This window comes from Zerene cesonia, chromosome Z (genome assembly GCF_012273895.1).
Source record: "Zerene cesonia ecotype Mississippi chromosome Z, Zerene_cesonia_1.1, whole genome shotgun sequence".
Taxonomy (NCBI): Eukaryota; Metazoa; Arthropoda; class Insecta; order Lepidoptera; family Pieridae; genus Zerene; species Zerene cesonia.
Window position 1 is genome coordinate 9,537,548 of NC_052122.1, and position 14,470 is coordinate 9,552,017.

The 14,470-nt window shown below is 32.4% G+C and overlaps 2 protein-coding genes across 3 annotated transcripts; both read left to right on the forward strand.

Moving 5' to 3' along the window:
- The first annotated feature begins 3,373 nt into the window (after window positions 1–3,373).
- On the forward strand, window positions 3,374–12,193 carry LOC119835527 (chitinase-like protein EN03). Of its 2 annotated transcripts, none has more exons than XM_038360414.1 (9): window positions 3,374–3,545; window positions 6,905–7,176; window positions 7,752–7,884; window positions 8,331–8,501; window positions 8,922–9,090; window positions 9,528–9,658; window positions 10,227–10,352; window positions 10,994–11,093; window positions 11,745–12,193. In XM_038360414.1, exons 1-9 carry the CDS (start codon window positions 3,434–3,436, stop codon window positions 11,854–11,856), a joined length of 1,326 nt encoding a protein of 441 aa, XP_038216342.1. In that variant the 5' UTR covers window positions 3,374–3,433; the 3' UTR covers window positions 11,857–12,193. The 2 variants fall into 2 exon arrangements, with proteins under 2 accessions (XP_038216342.1, XP_038216343.1); XM_038360415.1 differs by having other exon boundaries at window positions 6,926–7,176.
- Window positions 12,194–12,647: 454 nt separating this feature from the next.
- Window positions 12,648–13,442, forward strand: LOC119835811 (ATP synthase subunit b, mitochondrial-like). The gene has a single exon (XM_038360823.1). The coding sequence runs from the start codon at window positions 12,648–12,650 to the stop codon at window positions 13,440–13,442; it is 795 nt and encodes a 264-aa protein (XP_038216751.1).
- Window positions 13,443–14,470: the final 1,028 nt, after the last annotated feature.

The following is a 14,470-nucleotide window of genomic DNA, read 5'->3' on the forward strand; positions in this document are numbered from 1 at the left end:
AGGAATTCGTTCATTTATAACATATTCGATTATCGTTACGCTTACAAATGAAATGAATTAGACGACAACTGAAAAGTATGTCCTGAACTTAGTGAACCTAATTTATGAAGATCATTATCATGCAGTTATAGATATTAAAGTAATTATTTCAGTTAATGTTCATTTTTTATAGCATTAAATGCAATAAGTGTACATAATACATATATAATACAAATATTTGTTGTGTATACAATATATAAGTGAAAATTTTAAAGATTATAAAAAAATATAATTTTCTTAATTAATTAATTATTATTGCAGAAGCGTTACTTAATAATTCAAATATTTAACAATAAGCTAATTTCTTTCGTCTTTTCTTGGCTAGGTATATCTTGTGTATCACTGTTTAATAAAAACGCACTGGGGTGATTTGCGGTCCCGGTCGATTCTTATTATTATGAAATTTGGGCTTTGCACCAAGGTGGTCCTTACCCTGAGATTTTTAGGCGTTGATATTTACTTTTTACCGACTTATCGATTTTGAAGTCCGAGGTTCTCACCACTGAGCCACCACTGCTACTTTACTGTATTATAATAACATTGTCACTTAATGTAATATGTACCAATTTTATAAATCTCTTACCTGGACTCTTCCTAAGAAATCCCTCTTCATTGAATTTCATTTTGCTTCAAAGATAATATCTTGGTAGCAAAATATATTACATATGATTCATTAATGTGTTTGCTGTGGTCTTAGTCTTTAACAAAAATTACACAGCTAGGTCTCTATTTAAAACAATTAACTGGTAGTAATTACAAGAATATAATCAGGTAATAATAGCATTTCAATAAGCATGCCTATCTATAGGGACTCACTACTCATTACACATTAATAATTGTGCCTATAGTTCGAGAATTTCTGGATCTATTCTTTTGAAGGTTATATATATATATATATATTTAATATATCTTTGGGGGTACCCATTAATTAAGTGAGGCAATCAAGAAGGGAGAGGGTCGAGTTGAATCTCACTTAATCTCACTTTGAAGAAAGGCAAGTATCATGTAATTTTATTTCCGCTAGAAACATGAAATATTTTCGAGAAAACAGTTGAAAATTATGTATAATATGTTTCTTTACAGTAACGTAAACTATATACAATAAAAAAAACGCCTCGTTAAATAAATAGACGCCTTGCCAAATTCGAACTAGTTGTTGGCCTGTTTCCTTCCCAGTCCATTCCTTCTTTCCAGTCATCAATTCTTCCCAAGCGGGCAGTGCATTCACAGAGGCACTACCTCTGCGAATGTTCATGGGTGGTGGTGATCGCTTATCATCAGGCGAACCACCAACTCAATTGCCCTATGACATAAAAAAGACCTGGAAGCGTTCTTACCTGTAAAATTGTGCTGCATATACATAGAAACTTTCAGTATTTATATTCAAGAAGTTATGAAAGTCAATCTTGCCCAATTAGAAAGTTTAATGATTTGTAAGACTTTCTATATAAACTAAGCAATCGCAGTCAGACATTCACATAAAAACTAAGGCATAAAAACTATTTTGTACAAATAGTTTAAACATTATTGCCATTAGTATCATAATTTAAAGACGCAGATATTAATAACAAGCAGATACATATAAAACTATGACCTAAGTGGTATGGTTGTTACCACTTTAACCAGATTACGGGAAGCCGATAAATATCAGATTTCTATGAACTGCGAGAAGTGATAAAATAAGAAGTAACCAACGTTATAAACTGTGATAATAAAGCTATAAAAGGCAAATAACACATGCCTTTTAAGAAACTGCGTATTCATGTATTATGATTTAGGTATTAGGTACGAATATTTAACCAATTTATGTTTAGGAATTGTAATATAGAAAAAAAGATGTCTGATTTAAATTTAGAAGAATCAGCAGTGATTTTTGATGACTATAAGTATATTGTTACCAGTAGGATCTTATTATTATAAAATATAATTCAGTTAGAAGGTTCTGGCATAACATATTTTATGAGATAAAAATCTCTTCCATTTGTTTTGGCTTTGGCCACTGATCGGTTACGACTTTAAACCGAAATTACTACTGACAAAAGATTGATTTATTTTATAAATAGTACATTAATTCACTAGATTTAAATACAATTTTTTAATATTGACCTCTCGCATTTCAAGGTAGACAAAAAAATGTTTAAGGTTGTTGTACGAAACCAACTACATTTCAGTGATATCATCTCTGTCAAAGAGTAGTTAATAGCAAATGGTAGTTGTTTAAATGGTTTGGTCATAGATGAATTTGTTTAAGAATAAAGTATAAAAACGCTGTTTTAGGGATTTATTTATTTAGTTTTATTAATGCGAAATTACGTTTTAAAAATGGAAATAACATTTTTTTAAGTATTGAGAATGTTTATCGTTTATATTTTTTAATTATTTTCTTGATATTTTGCCAGTAGATAGGTCAGAAAACAGTTTCTAAAGAGTAAGGCGGCCAAAGATATCCTACTTAAATCATACATGTCGATATAACTCAGTTTATTTATGTTGGTATCCTCGTATCTTTGATTGTTTCTTGAAATGTAGACTTCACGCATTTAATATGCGTAAATTATAAAATTTATGCTCTTAGAACGTTATTTCCATAATCGCATTATAATTATGTAAAATTTACTTACCAGTACATTTTGAAACAGTGAAACTAGTATTTACGATTATTTTTTAGGATGTTCCAGCAAATAAGAAATATCAACTCATAATCGTATTAGCCGCTGTCAAGTGGGTCATGCATTATGCTATTATAATGAAGTAAATAAATAAAAATTTCCGTTAATTATTACCTTATCAAAAGAGAACAATGCAAGTAACAATTATTATATACCCAGCTATTATAAATTGTATTTCATTCTTAGTTATAGTAATAGACACTATAGATAAATTTACTTAAAAAAAGATATTCTTTTTCACACTAAGCACAATATAGCTGATGTAAAAGAATGTATCAGTTTATACATAGTTAATCAAGCAGGTCACAAGCGAATGCATTTTTTTCTCGTAAAATATGTTCAACCAGAATCAACAATTGCGCCTTCATAGTGAAGAGAACGCAAACCAAACAATATTTATTCAATACATCTCAGTATAAATAAATATTGCTTAATTCATTGCTTCATCCTACTAATAGACCATTATAAAATATATAATATACATAGAGATCAAAAGGAGTACGTTTGTTGATATCAAGAATTTGCTCGTCAAGTATAATACCATTATAAAGTTCATTAACATATAAAAACAACAATTTCTCGAACGGAACCCGGCTCGGATTATCGCATTGGTCACTGCATAATCTTTGACCCACCCGTGCACACCACTCCATCTTAGTTTGCATCGAAATCAGAACTCATTCGCCACAAACGCACCGTGGTGATCAGACGTGAAAGCAGTTAAGATGAAGATCCTTCTCGCGTTCGTTGGAGCCTTGGCTCTGGCGGTGGCCAACCCACCCCCAAATCAGGGCAAAGTCATCTGTTACTATGACAGCAAGAGCTATGTACGAGAATGTAAGTTGATTTTTTTTTCACGCTGCGCGCTTTTCTTAAAGATTTTTTAAACACTTTTACATAAGAATAAGATTGCTAAGACGTAAGATTCACGAAGATTGCTTATAATGTAACCCAACTAGTTTTAAGACGCGAATTTGGAACTGGTTTAGAAAATAGAATGTTTGTGAATATGATTATGGTAACCATGCGATTAATGTTGATGGAATATTCCAGATGTTTTGGGTCTACCCTCTTTATATATAAAAAAGTAAAACGACCTGTTATTATATCTTATTTCAGTCAATGATTAGTTTAACCTAGGTCTGGTTCAGGGTCATATCCATTTCAACCTTCAACGTCTATTATTATATATTTGGACTGTTCTTATGTGCCTTATTTTATATAATATCAGATAACTTTTCAACGCTCATATCATACTTTATTTAGGACAAGCTAATAACTAGATTATCAATGACAAGGACATTACGACTAGTACGATTATTAGCGCATACGCAGAAAAAAGTCCTCTTGCACTGCTCCGTTAAATAAATGTCTCCGTATTTTTAGCATATTTTGAAGACACGCTGTATAAAAAAAACACTAAAACGTTATTTTTATATAAACCAAAGAACCATACTGAGATACACTTACCGTATTGCGAATGCTTTTATTTGTTTTGTAAATAACTATAATTAATTTGTAAATAATATATTAGAAGAAGAGAATCCGTTCGTCCGTCTGATGATGTCCATTTGTAATCATGTTTGGTAATTTTATAGTTCTGTATAGGCTCTATAGCACATTTACTGGAGGTTGTTTTATAAACAAAACATCGCATGATGTGTATGCCTAGCTTACGAATATAGTCATATGAGTCATTAGTTTCATTTCTCATATTATCTAGCCTATGAATAAACGTCTTGGCTTTTTCTATCACGAAGCAAATGAGTATAAATCCTTTTGTTATAAATGCTTGTACTAAATCGTTATTTTACTAAGACTAAGTTATTCGATAAACGATTTATTTAAGTAACTGTTTAAAAAGTAACATATGTCCAAGAGCCATTATATTGGATTTTATTTATTAGACGTATGCAACAGTTCATTTTTATACAAATATATCCACATAATACGCATACTAATGGTGAAAAAAGTGTTATAATCGTCATATTGCTATATATTTAGATATTTTTAATATTACAGGTTGCTAAAGGAGAATCACTATAAAAACTGTGGACTTGTTCAAAACACACCTTAAACACGTATTGAATCTCAAATACCAGCTAGTAGGTACGAATCGTTCCCTCTCGTAGGCATATTACGTAATCCTTTGTGATTTTTAATTTTGTTTACCAAGTTCAAACTGCTATGATAAGCGTATTATACCCAATCATTGCCAACGTTGACCTGCTTGCGGGTGTCAACCAATAACAAGATAACAAGAGCAAACAGCACGTTTCTAGAAATAATCTCGACTTTATTTTCAATTAGGAGTCTTTTTCTTAGCAACATAAGTTTATCTACGTTCGTGTGGACTTTGAAATGGCAGGCGATATTGTACTGATCAAGAATAATATTTTTTTTTATAGAAGTTTTTGATTTTAATTCATTTTATCGATAAGTAATAAGCACATATATTAATGTTCTTAAATGCTATACTGGTGGAAACACAAAAAACAAAACTTCATAAATCATTCAAAACAAAATTTATTTTATAACTTTGATTTGAATGAGTCGTGTAAGTAGATTGATTGTAAAGGTATTTTTTGGTCCATTAAGTGCCACAGACGACGTTTTGCGACCAAGGTGAAGTTATAAATTGTGTTTGACTTATGTTAAATATTTTATTTATTTATATATTATACTGTATTTCGTAAAGACATCAACTCGTGTCATACCAAACAACCTTAAGAAAATTTCTTAAATTGACTGTATAATTTTGCTCAATCAATTGTGAACATAATCTGTAGATGTATTACAACCGTTTTGAAGGATAACATCTTGCATACTTAAGGTTACAAGTTAAACGGGAAAGCTGCATTTAACGCGTCTATTGTCTCGGCTTACATCATTTTGTCTATTGAACGAACACCACACACCTACACGTTACTTTAACTCAGTATGTGTATAACACGGCCGAATAAAAAGGTCTGGCAATACTTGTTGAAGCTATCTGCTTGTATATGTTTTAAAACTCTTTCTATAATTTATTTTTGGGTCTCCTTTATTTGTGATAACAAAATATAAATAGGTACAAACTGTTGTTAAAAACCGTCTGTTAAAATGCATACATTAGAAAAAAATATATATTCACAATCTAAACATGTAAAAGGAAATTATGTTAGTTATTTCCATGTTACAGACACGCAGCTCAAGAACGGCTGAACGGATTTTAACGATTTTTGCTTTGTTGGATCATCTCCGCTTGTATTTGGTTCATAAATTAAATAAAAAATGTATTAATTTTCTCTGAACTCAAAGCAGATAGTTTACACAAAAAAGATATATGATCTTCAAAGGCTCCAATTATCATGTTGCTTCAGAAATCTTGTGATTAGACTTAATGAACTTAGAAAATAATATTATAATTATGTATATACCGATATAATAACGGTTATTATGTAAGAGCGTTGTGTGTGAGTCATGTTATGCGGATTTACGGAAGCGGATTGTAGTTGTTAAATGTTCGTTTGTGAATGAATTAATGAATTATTAATCAATACCATTGATAAGGGAACCCATCTAAGATTATGAATGACTTTGTTATTCGTGTATAATAGATATTCATAATTATCCTAAACAAAGCAGAAAAGAAAAATTAACGTTCCTTTTATTTATATGGTTAAGAGCATGATCATACTACTTTGAATAGAGTAAAAGCGAATAAAAAACATAGACATGTTCAATAAATGTAATGTAATATTTTTTCTTCGTTCCTTGTTATGAAAATTGAAATACCTATTTTAATCTCTCGCATTTATAACGTTGCTTAATTTACTGTATAGATCTTGTTACTAACTAGAGCATGTACGATACGAGGAAAGGTCGCGCAGAATCTTAGTAAACACATACAATATGCATGTAGAATTGGCAAGACATTATTTATATTTCGATAGGTCACTATCACAGGCTACGATTGTTATTAAAATCGGTATTAATATTCATAAAAACGAAGCAAATATTGAAAAAAAAACGAATTTCAAATATATATTTAGCATATTTAATGTAAACAATCCATAAGAATGAGATGAGAATGATTTGATTTGATTGGATACAACAATATTTTCAGTCCAAATATGAGTTCAAAAGTTCACTACACAGCTACCATAAGAAGGTTTTAAACTAAGATCACTAACTGATATTACATCAAAGTATAGTTGAAGGATGCATTTATCCAGCTCAAGCCCGCATGCTGCCTCTCGACCTGGACCCAGCTCTGTCCTTCTGCACCCACTTGGTCTATGGCTATGCCGGAATCCAGCCAGACACTTACAAGATGGTTTCCCTCAACGAGAACCTGGATGTGGACCGCGCCCACGCTAACTACAGGGCTATCACCAACTTCAAGACCAAGTACCCTGGCTTGAAGGTTCTGTTGTCCGTTGGAGGCGATGCTGATAATGAAGAGGCTCAGAAATACAATCTTTTGGTGTGTATATACAAATTTAATGAATATTATGTACAGTCAGTCGTCTTTTCGTTATTTTATAAATAATAGTGCTCCACGGTGCATAAGTTTTAGATTGGTTTAGGTTAATAATAGAACGTAACATTCAAGTCAAGTAAATTTGTAATTTTATGAAAAGGGGAATTTCAATCATTGAGAGTCTGATATTTCTTACTAAGGTTTAATTCATAGACCAAAAACTATATATTCATTAAAAATACATAAACACGTTACAAGAAAAAAATATAACGTTTCATGGAAAATACGTATTCTATAAATATTTGGCTTTATAATATTGAATGCTATAATTAATGAACGCGCCTCCTCGGTACAGTGGTAAACGCGTGAGCGTAGAACCGAGGGGTCCTGGGTTCGATTCCCGGTGGGGACAATAAAAAAAAATGTCTCGGTCTGGCAGGACACAGAAGGCTGATCACCTACTTGTCCATAAAGAAAATCGATCAGTGAAACAGATGTATATCATCTGCCCCATACCCCAGTAGGGGACACGGGACTTCACTTTTATAATTAATGAACCAATATTTATTTTTTTGTAGTTGGAGTCCCCGCAAGCACGTACAGCATTTGTGAATTCTGGAGTGCTTCTGGCTGAGCAGCACGGTTTCGACGGTGTCGATCTAGCTTGGCAATTCCCCAGGATTAAGCCCAAGAAGATACGCTCCACCTTCGGTTGGTATTCCATCATTTAAGACGATTTCTCTTGATATTCCTTCCCATTAATACTAAGCGTCTATTAGAGTAGAAAATGTTCATAAATAGTATTTTGAATTCCATCATTTCTATGACAGTTTAAACGTAGGTCGCTTAAACTTTTTGAAACGACAATTTTTGGTAATAAATCTCGCTAAAATCAATCACAATACACAATCAGTTGGACATATAAGTTAACGACTCCTGAAAACTGCAGCAATTATATCATCAGGTCAATTAGAAACAACTTATTGAAGTGTTGTATATTCGGACTGCATATTTCCTTGCCTGGGAATTAACAATAAATACATAATTTTTATACAGATCGCCCGAATAATCGAAGCGAAAATAAAGAATGAACTAAGTGGCTTTTTTAACTAAAATATAGCGAGATATTTTTAATGTCTCTAATTAATATGTCGCAGGTTCCATTTGGCACGGTATCAAGAAGACCTTCGGCACTACCCCCGTGGACGAAAAAGAGGCTGAACACCGAGAAGGTTTCACCGCTCTGGTGCGCGAAATGAAGCAAGCCCTCAGCCTGAAGCCCAATATGCAACTGTCCGTCTCTGTTTTGCCAAATGTCAACGCTTCAAGTGAGTTGATATTATTATTACTAGTGTAACATTAATTAATATTCCATAATTCCTAATATTTAATACAAATGTATGACATTTATAAACCAATGATATTGACGGGAACATAAATAATTAAAGTTTGGTTTATTGCTTAAGATGTAATGAATGAAAAAACAAAGAATATCAAAATTGGAGTAAATAAATAATGAAAAACGGTCTAAACTATCTACGTTTTTCTTACTTTCTCATCCACTAATGGTTAACAGTTTTTATACTTTTTAATACATGATATCTAAACTCTCTCAAAAAAGACCGTTTTGACGTTTAGGTTTCAATAAGATATTTTTTACAGTCGAGTAATTTTAAATGTTCGCAAAACTCTGCAAGGTTATCAATTAATATCATGGTTTCTTATTTAACCCTGTTTTAATTTGACAGTCTACTACGACGTCCCAGCTATTATCAACTTGGTTGATATCGTGAACCTCCACGCGTACGACTACTTCACACCAGCCAGGAACCCCAAGGAGGCTGACTACGCCGCTCCCACCTACAAGCCACAGAACCGCAATGAGCTGTCGAACGTTGATGCCGCTATTTCATACTGGTAATATTTTATATGCAAAGTTGTATTGGTATTGTGATTGGATCACTTCTTTGTAGAATTTATAAAGAGATAAGTAATTAATTATTTTAGATATAAAAATCTTATTGTTCACACAATTGGTTTTTTATGTATCTACGTAATATTTTAATTTTAACCACGATAGAAATATGTGATAAGTAATCAATATTTTCCATCGTTTATATCAAAAAATCTATTTGTATTTGAGTTGTGGGTTTTTCAATTCTTTATTCTTTAATTTAATCTTCATAACATTGATGTTTCAAATGTCATAACCTAAAAGTAATTAGCTGCGTACAGTTGAAAAATACATATAGATATACAAACATTTCCTTATATCCTTATTATTAAGTACACATATAACCCTGCTGGTAGCGAAAACCGTGAGTTTAAACTTATTCAAATACATATTTGTTTAGGCTCACCGCTGGAGCCCCAAGCAACAAGATCGTTGTCGGTATTGCAACATTCGCCCGTACATGGAAACTGGATTCTGACAGCGAAATTTCTGGAGTGCCTCCAATTCACACTGATGGACCTGGTGAAGCTGGTGAGAACTTACTTATATAAAGAGTATCTTGTCCTAATTAAACGAAGTACGGAGTAGTTAGGATTTCATACAGCCTTTACGGATCAGATTGAATTCTGATGTTTTTACATTAGTCAGAGAAAACTTTTTTCAAAAGAAAAAAACGTAATCCGTCATTACTATAACTTCAAATTTATTATCCGCTTAAGTTTTCATATCTACGAAATAATATTTATATTCAGTATCGAACACTAACTGGCCGGGAAAGCAACTGTAATACCAACAGTGTTTTTTGACATGAGGTGGCCCACCTGCTTCTTAGCCTAGCTCTGCGATAAAAAATATCTTTGAAGAAACTTTGAATATTTTTTTTTATTTGCGAGGAAGTAGTTTCACATTTGACACTCTTATATTTTATATGAGATAAGTGCATAATGCAAGCGTTTTAATTCAACATATCAAACAGATACTATTATGGTAAGATTATTTTTCCATATTTCTCTTAAATCGAATGCTAAATATATTTTTAAATATCAAGAAAATAATCGACTAGCTATTAAATCTAGCTATAATTGGATTTCTGTTACAGGCCCTTACACCAAGACCGAAGGTCTTCTAAGCTACCCAGAAGTTTGCGCTAAGCTGATCAATCCTAACCACCAAAAGGGCATGCGTCCCCATTTAAGGAAGGTCACTGACCCGAGCAAACGTTTCGGTAAGGCTTCTTAAATTAGAGCAATTAGTATAGATCGTATTTATATGTTGTACATTAATCCATACGAGATATGCTTTACACGTGTAATAAATTCATTAGTTGAATAGGACATAGACACGTACGCATTTTTACACAAGTTTCGAGAGAGATAGTGAGATCTCTCAATATTAGCTCAAAAGTGCTACCAATTATGCTACCAACGGGAATTAGTTGCTTCTTTACGTTTTCAGACAAGGGCTTAACCAAGGACGGCGATTTCTTTGGTTGGTACTTCATTATAGCTGACTTGGCTTTGTGTGATTTAGTTGGTGAAGGATGTGTTGGTATTAGGTGTTTTGACGGATAGAAAAAGAAGCATGACCTTTAGGTGTTAGTGCGTGTGTGTAGGATTTAAATAGTTTTCGTTTTGTTTTTATTATTTTCCACTTTTGTATTTCTTATTTTGTTTTTTAACAATCTCCAACGAATCTAGTTACAATAATTTGCACGCGCTTCTTATGCACATGTGAATGCTAATAACGAATATTATATTCATTTTAAACAAGCGTAAAAGTAAAAAGAAATAATAGTCAATGCTATTAATTCTTTTCTCCTGCAACAAGATCTTTGTATGTTATGTTTCATTGACATTATTTCCACAGGCACCTACGCTTTCCGCCTTCCCGACGACAACGGTGACCCAGGCTTGTGGGTTAGCTACGAGGACCCCGACACGGCTGGCCAGAAAGCTAGCTACGTGAAGTAAGTACCACTTAGTATTATTGTTATCTAATTGAGTATTGCTAAAGAGGAATCCTTTGCTGAATGCGATGGTGCATACAAACGTTGTAGGTATATCATAATGGTTTAATTAGTTATTACATGTTTATTATATCTGCCAGAAATTTATTAAATGTGAATTAGCTTTAGATGATTGATTTAGTTTTGATTGTGCTTGGTACATATTCGAGCATGTTTATACGTGTATATATGTATGTTTATCAATAGTTTGGGTAACTTATAATACTAGTATAGTATTATGTTATCTGTGCTTATAAATTACCTATGATATGCCTATGATCAACTCATAGTGAGATAAAGCGTAAAAATAATATAAATAGATAATTTTCCGTAACATGTAGATGCTACTTTATTTATTACTATGATTAGAAAGAAGAAAGAAAGAAAGAAAAACATTTATTTTGACACACACATACACACACAAGAGATCATAACAGAAAATAAACAGCATACATTAAATCTAAAAAGAAGATAAAAAATAACAAAAATTAGCGGCTAGACTTAACAATTGTGTGTTAGCTGAAATATAAGGCGGAAACTTACGAATATATATGATTGATTCTAAGCAATTATGAGCACTTATTGACCAAAATTATCTCTCTTTTATTACAGATCTAAAAACCTCGGTGGAGTGTCCATTGTTGACCTATCTATGGATGACTTCCGTGGTCTTTGCACTGGAGACAAGTACCCCATTCTCCGTGCTGCTAAATACCGCCTTTAAAATTGACTCATTGTATTTGTAATTAAGATAATACGAGCTGGAAAATGTAATGTTATAATCTGTGTTACACTCTAGTATATAAGCGTTCCTCGATGACGTGTTACTAAAATTATTAAGAATATAGAAATCTTCGACTTATCGTATTGAGGTAGATCAATTAAAGTAAGCTTACTATTTAAAAAACCTATTGCAACCTTGTATTATCGTCACTATAAACAATATAAAAATAAGATCACCTATGGAATCTTATAATAAAAATAGTCAAAGTGCATTGACATATTCTCGTGATTTTTATAAGTGAAAACGCTTTAAAAAGTAATAAATGTTGTGTACCTAGTCCGTTTGTTTCATTTTTAACCGACTTAAAAAAGCAGGAGATTGTCATTATTTAGTGAGTTGGATATATGTTCGTTATAATAGTTTCTATCATTATTGTTCCCAATAGTTACCCAGTCCTTTAACGGTATAACAAAAGAGTATAAAATGTACGTATGTATCTGTTTCAAATACATGGAGGTATGTTTAATGGTTTTGTTAAATTAATGTATTTTTATGCTTTATTTGTAAATAAATATAGGCTTTCTGCACTCCTCTATGTAAACTGCCAAATTTCTGGTACTGCTGCTACTTTCACGTATTAGGTACTACGGATAATATAGCAACGAAAATAAAAATGCAACATGAAACCTTTTTATTATACATGTCACAATTTGACATACATGCATAGTGATTGAATTGTACATTTACAATATCTGTCTGCATATTTCACGGAAACGATTTAAACATCAAAAATGCTAATTTACAAGATATCAAACCTAAGGAACCAATCGCAATATGCAATACCTCTCATATTGTATGCACACACAAAAACTTGCCCAGCTAATTTCAAACCAACAAAAAAACCCGTTTGCCCCGCGCCAGGATCTAAAACTCCTGGTGCTTCAAGCACTTCTTCAGGAGGCACCGGCTTGAAACGTGGAGATCCAGGTAAAGTCCGCCTTGGATTCATTCCTGAAGAATGGTTCACCTTCTTTCACAACAAAACTGGCGTAACTGGACCTTACTTATTTTGGATACTATTAGCAAATTACTTATTCAGCAAAGAAATATTCGTAATGGAACATGAGTATTACGTCGGTCTATCCATATTTGTTATTCTTTATACCGGAACCAAAAAATTAGGCCCAAGTGCTGCAAAATACTTCGATGAACAGGTGGACGCTGTTGCTAACGGACTTGAGCAGAGTAGAAAAGATATGATGGCTTTATATGAAACAACAATCAAGGATGCGAAGGATATGCAAACAAGAGCGAATGGACAGAAAATGTTAATGGAAGCAAAGAAGGAGAACGTAGCGATGCAACTGGAAGCAGCTTACCGAGAGAGACTGATGCAAGTTTATAACACAGTTAAAGGGCGTATGGAATACCATGTGAAGCGCAATAGAGTTGAGAATCGAATTCACCAGAAATGGATGATCGATTGGATTTTATCCAATGTCAGAAAATCAATAACCCCGGAGTTTGAGAAACAGGCTCTCAACAGAGCTATAGAAGATTTAGGAGCTTTGGCTGGAAAGGCGTAAAATACAAGCGAAATCTTTGCAAATGTACCTTAGAATATTCTCGTAACATCTCATTATAAGTATGTGCCTACTATCAAAGTTTCTTTATTATATTCATAAAATATTATCAAATTCCCATTAAAAGTTTTAATTACTACGATAAGCTGTTAATTTACTTTGAAATTCTCGCTTGTTTACGCATTTTATCCTTTGAAGTTTAAAAATAAATGCAAGATTATGCTTTTTAATATTCTTTATGTTCTTTTGTTTCTACGTTTGCCACTTGTGAGGCTAGAGGTGAATGAAACAGAGCATCTTTATGACAAAGGTAATTTGATGTGTAATGAAATGGTAACCGAAATCTAGTAATACGTGTAATTATTGTATTCTATTCTAAAACGCATTAATGACTCAGTTGTTTTATAGATTTTCTAGATGTGGATTCTAATATCGCTTGTAAGATGCAAGCAAACGGCTTCGATTGTTCTGGAAAGGGTGTATTAACGCCCAAGTAAGTATAATAATGGTTTACATTGTCTATAATAAATACATTGTCCCTTATATAATTTATTTTGATTAAATAGATACTACTACGACATTAAAATGGAAAATTGTATAGCCAAGTACGTAGGACAATGCGACTACGAATTTAACAGTTATTCAAACCTTCGAGACTGTTATGAGGCTTGTAGAGGTATGTTGACAAAAAAAATATCAGCATAAAATCAATACATTTTAGTTCGTCTTTATATGTAAACTTAATTTTATTAAATGAAACATTTGGAACACAAGAACAAACACACAACACAATTTTTTTGGGTTGCTGTTAATACATGCATCACATAATACAAAGTCTTTACTAATAATATAAAGTTTAAGAGTTTGCTTGAACGCGAAAATCTCAAAAACTACTAAACAAATATCAAAAATTCATTCAACGTAGGAAATGTACGTGATTGATGTATCATGTCTTTAATTTCGCACGGCTATAGTTTAACTAACGGTGCACCCTAGCTCCGCCCACGGTACATGATATTCAGTGAAGTTGC

Bases quoted from the DNA above. Each gene is read 5' to 3' on its own strand.
- LOC119835527 (XM_038360414.1), top strand. From the start codon at position 3,434: ATGAAGATCCTTCTCGCGTTCGTTGGAGCCTTGGCTCTGGCGGTGGCC. The intron at 7,177-7,751 runs GTGTGTATATAC...ATTTTTTTGTAG, and splicing joins CTCAGAAATACAATCTTTTG to TTGGAGTCCCCGCAAGCACG. The intron at 10,353-10,993 runs GTAAGGCTTCTT...TTATTTCCACAG, and splicing joins TGACCCGAGCAAACGTTTCG to GCACCTACGCTTTCCGCCTT.
- LOC119835811 (XM_038360823.1), top strand. From the start codon at position 12,648: ATGCTAATTTACAAGATATCAAACCTAAGGAACCAATCGCAATATGCA.